The 13,467-nt window shown below is 41.7% G+C and overlaps 1 protein-coding gene across 1 annotated transcript in view; it reads left to right on the forward strand.

Annotated features, from left to right (window-relative positions):
* SMC5 (structural maintenance of chromosomes 5) overlaps positions 1-13,467 on the forward strand; it is a 117,749-nt gene that overhangs the window by 32,476 nt on the left and 71,806 nt on the right. Inside the window, exons 12-15 of the mRNA XM_089691060.1 lie at positions 1,231-1,325; positions 2,926-3,058; positions 10,595-10,768; positions 12,714-12,883. Of these exons, the coding sequence (XP_089547186.1) occupies positions 1,231-1,325; positions 2,926-3,058; positions 10,595-10,768; positions 12,714-12,883 (572 nt within the window). The remainder of the gene's footprint in view (positions 1-1,230; positions 1,326-2,925; positions 3,059-10,594; positions 10,769-12,713; positions 12,884-13,467) is intronic.

The raw sequence follows: 13,467 nt of genomic DNA on the forward strand, positions 1-13,467 counted from the left end.
TGCAGCCCCCCTAAATACCTACCTGAACCTGATCTTGATCCAGCGATGTGCATGAGAGCTGAGGCTTTCTTGGCTCTTTCACTCATTGGCTCAGATACAACAGCAGGAGCCATTGGCTCCTGCTGCTTTCAATCAAAACTAGTGAAAAGAGAGCAGGGAGCGGAGCGGAGCCGAGCCCCACTCTGTATGTGTCTTATGGACATGGGAGCAAGCATGCAAGTGGCTTGCTATGGGGGCAATCTAAGGAGTTTGGGGGGAGCAAGGAGCTCTGGGGTGGGACCCAAGAAGAAGATGATTGGGGTTGCTTTGTGCAAAGCGAAAAACAATCCTTTAATATTACTTTAACCACTTGCCTACTGGGCACTTATACTCCCTTCCTGCCCAGGCCAATTTTCAGCGCTGTCGCACTTTGAATGACAATTGCGCAGTCATGCAACACTGTACCCATATGAAATTTGTATCATTTTTTTCATAAAAATAGCTTTCTTTTGGTGGTATTTATTCACCGCTGAGTGTTTTTTATTTTTTGTGCTATAAACAAAAAAATTTGAAAAAAAAAGTTTTTCTTTGTTTCTATTATAAAATTTTGCAAACAGGTAATTTTTCTCCTTCACTGATGTGCGTTGATGAGGCTGCACTGATAGGAAGCACTGATGAGGTGGCATGGATAGGCAGCACTGATGGGCACTGATAGGCAGCAATGATTGGTGACACTGGTAAGCTGGCACTGATGAGGCGGCAGTGATACTGCTGCACTGATATGCAACAATGATGGGTGGCACTGACTGGCTGCACTGATGGGTGGCACTGGTGGGTGGCACTGGTGGGCACAGGTGGGTACCGATCATCAGGGCCCTGATGATCGGTGCCAGTCCCTGCTTTGACAGTTGCCAGTTATCGGCAGTACTACAGCGTGAGGAAAGTGCAGCCGATAACCGGCAACTGCATTTACCGTTGATCTGCTTTGTCATTGGACACAGCTGATCACGTAGTAAAAGGACGCTGTGATTGGCCTTTTACCACATCACGTGATCAGCTGTGTCTACAGGACATGGTGATCATGGAGATTGCTGGCTGCACACCCCCAGGGGGACAACCATGCTGTAGCTGTCATTTGGCTATAGCGCAGTTGCCAAGTGGTTAAGATCTAGAAATACTATTTGGTGTGCATATTCATGTGGGAACATGTCTTTATTGCCTATTACTATTGACATTTTTATTTTTTTTTAGGTCCGTGACAATAAGAGATTAAGGGTAAATGCCGTATGTTCACCTTCAGAACACTTTGCAGACCGACTGCCAATGAAGCCAATCACAGAGTTACAGTGAGCTGCCATCTTTCTTTCCCTTTTAAAAAGCATCAAATGTGCTATATCTGTTATAACAAAGGCGCTTAAACCTTTTTCTTTAACATTAACCCACTCTGGGTGTTCTCTTTATTGGAAACCTGTTCTTGTAAGTGAAGGAATGATGTTCACCCAGTCCTAGTTTTTGTTTTTTTTTGTTTTTTTTTCCTTCTTCATTAATATTTTTCAAGAAAAATACATGCACAATAGGTTACAGTGGTTCTCAGTACATAGTTACAAAAAACGAGAAAAGTCTCCCAGCAATAAAGAAAAAACATTACAAACATACCATCAATAGGCATCGTGTAGTAGAAATCCAGAAATCGTCATATTAACACTGGTGTAACCCTGTTTAACAGACTGAATAGTACATAGTCCATAAATCTCACATCAGTAACAATATTATCACGTTAACCACTTCAATACTGGGCACTTTCACCCCCTTCCTGTTTGGGCCAATTTTCAGCCTTCAGTGCTGTCAAACTTGTCATGCAACACTGTACCCATATGACATTTTTATCTCTGTTTTGAGAAAGATAGAGCTTTCTTTTGGAGGTATTTAATCAGCGCTGGGGTTTTTTATTTTTTGCTAAACGAACAAAGTCTGAACTGATGAGGCTGCACTTATGGGTACTGATAAGGCTTCACTGATGGACACTGCTGGGGCTGCACTTATAATCGGCACTGATGATCAGTGACCTGATTACCAGTGTAAACAAATCACTGTCAGGATTGCCAGTTGTCAGTGATCCTTTCCTCACACAGTGAAAATGCTGAAGAAAGGAAAAGCCAATAACCAGCAATCTATTTACATTTGGTCCACTGCGATTGGACACAGCTGGTCACATGGTGAAGGGCCCTTTTATGCGATGCGCGTTCTGGAAGGACATCTATAGAAGCCCTCCCAGAACAAGAGATCACCCTGTAGTCGTCTTTCGGCTATAGCGCAGTAATGTGGACTTTAAAGCTGTGTAGATAAGAATATCAAAACATGACTTCGATTGTTAGAGTGTATATGGAATCAGAAAGAGATGTCCGCTGAAAACTGTGAAACCAGGTTGTAAATAAGGAATATAACAGAAGAAAGAGGGACAAAATAAGAAGAGAGAGAGTGAAGCCTGGTACACACGGGCCCAATATCAGCCGGTTCAACTTTTGTAGAACGGGCATGCCGGAAAAAAAAAAAATCTGATCGACATTTGGTCAGTGCTCACAGCCAATGCAAGCCCTGACTGGGGTGATCTGGGTAGTCTCCCTGTTACAACACAATAATTCAGCGGAGAGATCGCTGTACTAACATTGCATAGTTAGTATAGAGACCTCCTTGTGAACTCGTTTTTTTTTTTTTTTTTTTTTTTATTTTGTTCAGCCCGCTGAGCTGAGTGAAATCAAGCTCATAGTGTGTTCCAGGCTTAAAAGGGGAGAGAGTGTGGGGGGAGGGGTATGATCTTCCCTGCCAGACAATCCCAAACATCCCCAGGTGGTTTAATAGAGTATGAGGGAGGTATCTCTAACTAAATTCTTGATGCTATGTAATTTAACATGTGTTTTTTCTTTTCTGCTCTGACTCTTCCTACAGACAATATGGCTTTTTCTCTTACTTGAGAGAGCTGTTTGATGCTCCCCAGCCAGTGATGAATTACTTAGTCTCCCAGTATCAGGTGCATGAGGTTCCTGTGGGAACAGAAAAGACTCGACATTTGATAGAAAGAGTAAGTGGTGAGAAATTAATTTAAAGGTGCTTGCAATTTAGAGTGCATATAAAATACATTATATGACTTTGAATTCTGTCAAATTCTTTAACACTATACCTATATTCACCCTTTACTCAAATGTCACCTGTACCCTGTTCTGTTTTCTCAAGCAATACTTTTTTGAAATATACAAGCGTTAACAACTATTTACAAGCACATATATCTTTTACTGATACCTAATTATGGCTTCAGCTCAAAGAATTTATAGTAAACTGAAACTGATTTTGCCTTATTTCCTACATTTTATAATGTCAAAACAACCTAATTTAGTGACAAAATGCAGATCTTATTTTATTATCAGTAACCGATCTGTCTGTCTATGGCTAGTTATTGACTACTGTTACACTTACTGCTGAAAGGGATGTTTAGTAAGAAGCAGGGGAGGGAGGTGAGGAGAGGTGCAATAGCTACTTTAAGATATGTATACTTTTAAACAGATTTGGGTATGTTGCTCTGTTGCAATCAGTTCCTAACGCTCTAGTAAACCCAAAACCAAAAATGTATTTAGTTGCAGCTTATTACTTCTTACATGTGGTGGCTGCATTTATATACATATATTTTTTTTTTTATATAGACTGTTTCCTTTTATTCCAGTAAGTCTGTTATTTTTGAACTTTCTTTAACCACTTTACAACCGCTCTATAGCTGAATGACGGCTACAGCTCAGTTGTCCAGTTATGGGAGGGTGTCATATGACTTGCTCTCAGAAATCACCCCCTGCAGTGCTCACCCGACACTGTCAGTGATCACTGTGTCCTATGGACACAGCTGATCACATGACTAGGTAAAAGTCCAATCACAGCGGCCTTTTACCACGTGATCAGTTGTGTCCAATAACGCAGCAGATCACCGAGTAAATACAGTTGCTTGTTATCAGCTGCACTTTCACCACGCTGTCGCAGCGTGAGGAAATTACTGCCAATAACCGGCAGCTGTCACAGAGCAAAACAGCACTGATCATCAGGGCACTGATGATCAGTGCCCAGCAGTGCTGTCAGTGCCACCGATCAGTGTTGCCTATCAGTGCAGCCTCATCAACGCACATCAGTGAGGGAAAAAAATGACCTGTTTGCAAAATTGTGGTATCATATGGCTCCCTCTCAGAATGCGCCCCCCCCCCCCCGCAGAACGCACCTGGCGCTATCACAGCAGCCATTTACCACGTGATCAGCTGTGTCCAATGACACAGCAGATCACAAAGTAAATACAGTTGCCGGTTATCGGCAGCACTTTCCTCACGCTGTCACAGAATGAGGAAAGTACTGATGATAACCGGAAAATGTCACAGAGCAGATCTGCACTGATAATCAGTGCCCAGCTGGGCCCAGCAGTTGTGCCTAGCAGTGCTGCCAGTCAGTGCCGCCTATCAGTGCAGCATTATCAGTGCCCACCAGTGCCGCCTTATCGGTGCAGCCTATCAGTGCCCAACAGTGCTGCCTATCCATGCCACCTCATCAGTGCCCATCAGTGCTACCTATAAGTGCAGCCTCATCAACGCACATCAGTGAAGGAGAAAAATTACCTTTTTGCAAAATTTTATAATAGAAACAAAGAAAAACATTTTTTTTCCCAAATTTTTTGCTCTTTTTTTGTTTATAGTGCAAAAAAAATAAAACACCCAGTGGGGATTAAATACCACAAGCAGCTCTATTTTTGTGAAGAAAATGAAAAAAATTTCATATGGGTACAGTGTTGCATGACCGTGCAATTGTCATTCAAAGTGAAAGCTGTAAATTGGCGTGGGCACGAAGGGGGTAAAAGTGCCCAATAGGCAAGTGGTTAACAGCAGAGCAAGTTGTCCAGCAAAAGTGGCAGTTAGAGGCTGAGACAAACCAGTCAAGTGGAACTAAAACCGAACTTGTAAAAAGCTGTGAGTAAGCAGCTCTTTATTGCTGAAGAAACCTACTGTGTCTCTTTTGCAATACTGCCTATTTACCTACCTGTTTGCAGTCTTCCTTTGAATGTACACTGAGTTGCGCTGTAACGACTGACCCCCGTGCTCTCCCACCGGCTAATTAAGAGGCCAAAAACTCAGCACCTGGAAGTAGCCAGGGGGGTGATGACAGTGACTGACAAGGGATGCAGTCACATTGCTGCAGAGGTGAGTAGTGTGGGAGTTTAGTTACACTTTATCACTAACAGGAGTGTCTACTATGCTTGTCATTTATTCATTTATGTATCCCAAAAGGAAAAACTTACTGTTGCTGTATATGCTTAAAAAGTGTTAACTGGAGATCAGCTTTCATTTATTAGTTAAGATTGTCTAAATCTATTGTATCTGACAATACCCTCTCCCCAGACTGACAATGCAGCTGTCCAAGGGGGCTCTTTTGCTCCTCCATCTAAAATGGAGACACATGAAGAAAGAAGTGTATTACGGTGATAAACATTGCATTGATAAGCGGTTAAAAGTCCTTTCTTAAACTCTGTTCTTTCTATCCTGCCTTCATCTTCATTGTCATGGCTGTCTCTATACTTTATCAAACCATGGCTAGTTAAAGTCTCTAAATGAGATTTCACCAGTGGTGCAGCTGATTCTTAAATGTGTGTAGCAAACAGATGTGGCTTGAAATTTCAAATTGTAACAGTCTGCTTAAAACACCTGATCTCATGTTAGTACGCATGCGTAGGGCAGGAATTTGCTTCAGGTTTTGGACTGTGGAGCTTATGCGTATGAAAAATTTGAGCCACATGCTACTGGTGGTAGGACACCCATCTTCTGCAGAGGAGGAAACCTAGGGAATATACCGGGATGTCTCCCCCTGACAGTTAAGTATTGTTCTTTTTGTTTCCTCATACACTCAAATTCCTCATTGAGACCTTCCATGCTTGGTCCCCATCCTCTCGAAAGATCTGGCATTCAAGTCTTCCACATTCCCAGATAAGGCTTCTTTTGCATGAAGGTGTGTCCCTACTTTCCAGAGCAGAAGGATGTTTCTGAACTTTTGTGGATGCTTGGCCAACTTGCATCTCCAATGCATGGTGCAGAAGGTGGTATTCCAGGGCTCAAAACCGCAGTTTCACTCCCATTCCCCCCCAGTTTCTCAACCCCGACCTCCCTTTGTCACTACACAGCTTAGGGGACCTCCAGTGAGCACTTTTGGACCAGGATGTCATTGCCCCAGTTCCTGTGGCAGAACAGTTTCAATGATTTTACTCCAGCCTGTTCTCTGTTTCCAAGCCCGGAAGGAGAACTTACCTTACTTTGATCTCAAAACTCTAAATGTCTTTTTTTTTTTTTTTAAGCTCAGAAATTCTGCATGCCACCAAATTTGTCACTGACTCCCTTTACCAGGAAGAATTTCTAGCTACTATGGACATCAAGGACACAGGCCTGCATGTCCCCATCTTGTCAATGCCCCAAGGTACAGGTCCCAGTATTAGCCCTGGTGCTTTCTCGTAGTACCTCCATTGTAGAAAACTTAAGACAACCTTCTTTTGATGGGACAGTTGGCACAGGCTCTGTTTGGGTGATTCGAACAAATGACCCTAGTCCTGCCAGGCATAAATGCTAATCACTAGGTAGCTGAGTTATGTTTTTATGAGAGGAGAGGGGCTAGGGGGCTGCATTGCACGTGAGGACTGGGGCTCTGTGCTCTGTATAGGGTTAGGGAGCAGGGGGTTATACTGTGAATGTGAAGAGAAGGTAGGGGGCCTGTACTGTGTGAGAGAAGGGTTGCTATGGGGCTGTGCAGTGTCTGAGAAGAGGGGGCCAGGGGGCTATGTTTTATGTGAGGAGAGAGGGCATAGGAGCTGTACTGTGTCTGAGAAGAGAGGGCTGTATTGGGTGTGAGGAAAGGTCCAGGGGGCTTAGCCATATCTGAGGAGAGAGGACAGGGGAGCCGTATTGTGTGTAAGGAGAGTGGGCAGAGGGGATGTGTTGTGTGTAAAGAAAGGGACGGGGGGGCTTTTTGTATGAAGAAAGGCAGCAGACTAAATACACTCACCTGCCCCATCTTCTCACACACCATACAGTCCCCCTGCACCCCTCCACACATATAACACAGCCTCCTAGACCTCTCTCCTCAAACAGTACAGCCCCCCTGACTCCCTCTCTTCATACACTGTACAGCCCCTGGCTCTTTTGTTTGTGAGGGGATTGGGCATAATATCTTCTCATCACATAACAGCCCCCTGGTTTCCTCTCATTAGTCAATGCTTTAACCCCCCCTTCCCCAAACCACACACACACCTCACATGCAGTACAGCCCCCGGCCCTCTCTTTCTCACATACAGAACTGCCCTCCAACCCCTCTCCTCACACATGATAGAGCCCCTTGCCCCCTCTCCTCATACACTGCCTTAAAGTATTCATACCCCTTGAAATTTTCCACATTTTGTCATGTTACAACCAAAAACGTAAATGTATTTTATTGGGATTTTATGTGATAGACCAACACAAAGTGGCACATAATTGTGAAGTGAAAGGAAAATGATAAATGGTTTTCAAAATATTTTACAAATAAATATCTGAAAAATGTGACGTGCATTTGTATTCAGCCCCCCTAAGTCAATACTTTGAAGAATCACCTTTCTCTGCGATTACAGATGCAAGTCTTTTTGGGGATGTCTCTACCAGCTTTGCACATCTAGAGAGTAAAATTTTTGCCCATTCTTCTTTGCAAAATAGCTCAAGCTCTGTCAGAGTGGATGGAGAGTGTCTGAACAGCAATTTTCAAGTCTTGCCACCGATTCTCAATTGGATTCAGGTCTAGACTTTGACTGGGCCATTCTAACACATGAATATGCTTTGATCTAAACCATTCCATTGTAGCTCTGGCTGGATGTTTAGGGTCGTTGTCCTGCTGGAAGGTGAACCTCTGCTCCGTCTCAAGTCTTTTGCAGACTCTAACAGGTTTTCTTCTAAGATTGCCCTGTATTTGGCTCCATCCATATACCCATCAAGGATAAGTTCAGCTTTAGTAACATGTTACATGTTAGATCCATACTTTGGGTGTAACATGTTACAATGTAGCACCCCTGTTACCCCACCCCCAATGAACGTAAGCAAGGGTCTTCTCCCTGCCCTTGCTGTCACATTTTAAAAAAACTTTCTCCCCCAAAGAGCTGTCATTCATTCACAGATATCTGTGAATGATTGGACTACGAGTCCCATCTGGCACTGCTGAAGACATGTAGTTGACAATTTAATTTATTTCTCAATGCACTCACAATCCACTGAGTGTGCAGTTCTTTGCAGACTCTAATTTAAAAAAAAAATTAAAAAGAAAATTTTTTCTGTACCTGCAAAATCATGTGAATTTTATAATTTATTTATTTTACTAAAGGTTTACTTAGCCTTTAAAGCTGTTCACCCTTTTTCTGATCAGCTGTAGTGTACACATGCTGATTTTTTTTTTTTTTTTTTTTCGCTCAACCCAGAATGGCAATAAATGCCTAAAGTGGTAGTTTAACTCTGTACATGAACTCGTTCACTGTCTAGGAGATATTCACATTGGCAATAGCCGATGACCTCGTAGGACGGGAGTGATGTCATTGCGGTTTGGCCATTAAAACAGCCAGTGCCCACAAACCCGGAAGAAGACCAGGTGAAAATGGAAGCCCTGTCAGCAGTGATAGTGCACCGCTTCAAGGCTTTGAAAGGTAGGTTTGTCATGATGTGCTAGTATGTGGTGCATATGAGTACATTATGGCATAAACCTGCATGGGGACCAGTTTTTTTTTTTTTCACTACCGCTTTAAAGGAAATCATTCCTGAAAACAACATAGAGGTGGCCATTGCCAACATCTTTCTGCAAATTCTAGTTGGTGCTTTTTGCCTGATACAGTTTCCATTTAAATGAATATGTCATCAACATCCATGCTCAGCACTGCACAGTACAAGTCACAACCAGCTGACATGTTGGGTTTTGGCATATTTCTCTTGATTTCAATGGACTGTGCACCAGGGACACATGCAGGCAGAGGTGTGGATCCAGTTGAAAGTCATGTTGACAGTTGGGAGGAGGTTTGACAGGGAATGCTGGTGAGTCTTGACTCTGTTGATAAGGTTGTACCCCCTTATTCACAAATTGTCCTGCTTAACCCCCCTGGCGGTATTCCCGAGTGTAGCTCGGGGTAAAGTTTCAGTACCAAAAGCGGTAACCCCGAGCTACACTCGGGCTTACCAAGTGGCGCTGCTTTGGGATCTGTTCTTCACTTATGTTGTCCTGCGCTCCCGCGATGTCCCTCCTGCAGTGTCCCCGGCAATGTCCTCCAGGGGATGATGGCATCTGTCATCCGGGTTCCGTCCCCTGCGAGCGGCGGGACGTACGGGGGACGGAACGGCGGGAAAATTGAAAATGACAAAAAGTGACATTCACTAAATTCACTAAAATCACATAGTAAAACATTACTGTATAAAACCATTTCACATACATTTTGTCCTGAGTCCTTTGTCCTGTGCCCTGCCTGCATTTTTAAGGTTCTTTCTGCCTGGAAACTGAGAAATGTCCATGGTGTCCAAAAAACGTCCCTTTAGGTCAAAAGCGGTTTTAGACCAGCTAGAGAACAGCGATAGTAAATCAGAACCACTTGCAGAATTGAATGACAATGATTCATGGGGAAATTCGTCATCAGACACTGAAAAGGATTTTGCGAATTTGCTCAGTGATGTGCGAACTTGGCGCTATTTTTCAAATTTCAGTGTTTTTGGTTTGATTATATTATTGAATTAAATTTATTGAATTAAATTTATTATTATATTATTATTTTTTATGATTATTTATTAAATTATAATTTATGATTTCGTGTTTCAAATTGTAACATACCCGGGATGTTTACTAGACTCTTGTTTGGACAGATTTCAGTGAGTTATTCCTAAAAATTACAGGCCTACAATAAAAAAAATGCATATTTCCATGCAAAAAAATGTACCGCTTTGAGCACAGAAATATGGACATAATCAGACCGCTAGGGAGGTTAAAGTAGAATTCCGGGTAAACCTAACTAATCTAAAAACTGTCCCCTCCCTCCTCCTAACACCTATGCTGACTAACCTAAGAAAGAAAGAAAGAAAGAAAGAAAGAAAGAAAGAAAGAGATCTATCTATCTAGTTTCAGCTTGCTCATATCCAATCATCTGATCCTGTTGTCCTTTTTCAGTCAGTGAGGACTGTAGGTAGAGGAGGGAGCGCCGACTGTAGATGGGACATGGGAACCTACCAGAATTTCCAGCCATCATCAAGCGCTCTCTTCTTTGGCTGACACAGTGGAGCCATATCATGTGACCAGACCCAAGCACACCGAAGATAGGTAAGTATATACAACATATGTGCAGGAAACTAGCTGAGTCATCTACCTTTTATTCTACTTTCATTTTATTGCCTTATGTTTTGGTAATCAAACTTTCATAACTATATCATGGTCCATAAACGTTCCTAAAACCTCTTTCACATAAACCAATTTTTTTTAGATTAGATCATGTACAGTATATGTTAGTGGTTTTTGTAATACTTCTTTGTCAGTGATTACATTTATCCTTCTCAATTTTTAGGTAATAAGAGAGACTAAACTCCGCCAGTTGTACACAGCAGAAGAAAAGTACTCCACAAAGGTATCTGCGTATAGCAACAGTGTGATCTCAAGTAACAATCCTTTGAAGGAAGCCAGATTTCTCACAGTCACGGTGGATCCGGAGGAGAGGAGACAGGTTCTTGAACAATACAAGGTAAGAAACAGAGATTGTGTAGTGTAAAGTGGCAGTCTCTCCAAAAGTATGCTGTTTTGCAAATAAATGGTTATACCTTCAAATAACAGCATTTAAGAGTAACTCCACCTTTCTTGGGAAAAAAACAATCCCCTCTGGGTAATCAATGTACGTTTGAAAAGCTTTTCAACAAATTTTGTTGCAGATTCCTACCTTTTTTTTGCTCTGAAGGTATAGCTCATGTCTTGTGCAGGACTGATTCTAAATGTGACTAATTCATTAAAAGCTGCTAATGCACTTCCAGGGTTCTGATGCGAAAATTTGCAGTGTCTGCATCCCTTTAGAAGTATTTAACACTTAGAGAGTATCTCACCGAAAATGACATTTTTGTTGCAGGAGATGCCTAAAACTTGACTTGTATCTTTGTGCAAACTTTCTCAGTCAAACAGGAAATGACATTTCTGGGGGCGTTGTGTACACCAGCTGTTTACAGAAGGCCTCCAGGTTGCCATATTGCATTCAGTATATAGAAAATTACTGCAGATGCAGATTTGAAAAGGACAGGTAATTTTTTTAATAACAATAAATTACAACATGTCTTGTTTATCAATGATATATGCTATATTATATTTTTATTTGCTGTTTTTTTTCTACAAAAGTGGAGTTACCCTTTTGATAGTGATTATCCAAATGAATTGCCATATTTTGATTTGTTGACACTAGGCAGAAGCATTGAACCAGTAATCTTTGGCTGGGGATATTTCTAATAATTTATCCAGAGCAACCAGCATAGCACTGCGCTCACAACAGTCCTGTACAAACAATACTAACAAGCCATGTAACTACCTTTTATAAGGCCTCATGCACAATGGAGGTTTTGCTATCTCTCCTAGATGCCTTTCCTCTTGGCAGCAGAGTTTTGGCAGAAAAAATGCCATAATAATAATTTATTCTGGCCTTTTGAAATTAACGCCCAAGCGCTAAATGTACCTAGCCTTAGAGCACATTTAGACGCATTTACAGGTGTCAAGTGTTTTTTTTTCTGGCAAAATGCCGCTGCTCCTGGACACACTGAAAGTGTTTTGTTTTTTCCCCATGCCTATAAACTCCTCTAAACACCTATGTGAGCATGGACACATAGGCTAACATGCAGGGGCGTTTAGAGACAAAAAAAAAATGCCAGACGTCCCTGTTAAAAACATCTAGTGTGCATGAGCACTCAGGGGTAAGAGGTAAGGAAACTGCTAAAGTGTAGACACCTTGTTTTGTGTGCATGTATCTGTGTTTAGTCTTTATATGAATCCCTTGGGGCCTAGGCTGAGTATAGGCCCCAAGGGATGCCACTACATGCTACTGAGGTCCTGGCATTCAATTGCTGAATTGCAAAGCATGAAGTTTAATATCAGGAGAAATGGGGCTAAGTGCTAAAGGAATGTTTGTTCTTTTACATAGCCAGGCATGAAGCTGTGCTACAGTGAAATAGAAATTGACTTAATTACTGAGTTATCTGTATGGAACACAAGGTGATGAGGAGAGGGATAGGAGACTAGATTTTAGAGTGGGGTTTCACCATCATTGGGGAGAGTCTTACAATATATGTGGAAAGTGACAGCTATGACTGGCAAGACGAATGAAGCATGGAGGATGAAATAGTAGAACAAAAGTTAGAGAGACAAACATGGACTATATACGATAAAACATCAAGTCATTCTCAGTGGACCGATGTACCTGGATGTGTATTCATGTATTACCTGCAGGTGTCACTGTTGCTCTGATCGCTGCATGTGTATGTAAGCTGTTTGAAAAAGGATACACTTATTTATAGATGAAAGACTATTTGCTGCTTTATGAATAAACATAATAAAATCCTACTTTACTACTTAAGCACATGTTTGTTTATATGGTTTGTATGAAACCGCTATTACTTCACTATTTATTTATTTGCAACTTGTGATGGTAATTTTAGGAGATCGAGGAAAGGTGCTCAGTGTTAGACAACCAGATGCGTGAGCTAACTAATAGTCAGAAGTTGCTGGACAAAAGAGATAATGAACTGAGGTCACGGAAAAAAGAAATACTGGATATGAAAACCAAAAAGCGACAGCTAGAACAGAGAATTAGTACCAAATTTGATAGGTAAGTTAAGAAACTTTCATTTGTAGTGAAATGTCTATGTACACTGTGGTTTTTGAACTTACTATATGTTAACTAAATTTGAGCTCCCTGCAGAGCTATATTGTTTTTCCATAAGTCAAATGTGCTGCTTTGTTAGAGTGAATGTGGGAAATCAATTGACTAATCAGTACATTGTTGTCACAAATATATTGCCTACACAATGAATAAACGACTGAAGTAGTTTATTCATTGTCATAATAAAAATAAATGCTACATCTTTTTTTTTTCTCAGAAAAAAGGTGCAGAAACTCGCCCCCCTCCCCTAGGCCACGCTTGTCTCTGCCTCTAGAACCGCTCCCTTTAGAGAAAAGAGAACCAAGTATAATTTGGGGAGGCTAGCCCTTAGAGTTTTTGCAGTAAAAACAATAATAGACACACTACAGCAAGAATAGATTCCTCCAGCAACAACAGACAGTCTCCCCATATATCCAGCAAAGAGACATCCCCTTATATTTAACAAAGAGATGGCCTAATCCAGCAAGAAGACATCCCCATATATTCAGCAAAGAGATGGCCCAATACAGCAAGGAGACATCCCCATATAT

Source organism: Staurois parvus, unplaced genomic scaffold, assembly GCF_062004578.1.
Source record: "Staurois parvus isolate SC_StPar_1 unplaced genomic scaffold, SC_StPar_1.0 ptg000549l, whole genome shotgun sequence".
NCBI classification, from domain to species: Eukaryota; Metazoa; Chordata; class Amphibia; order Anura; family Ranidae; genus Staurois; species Staurois parvus.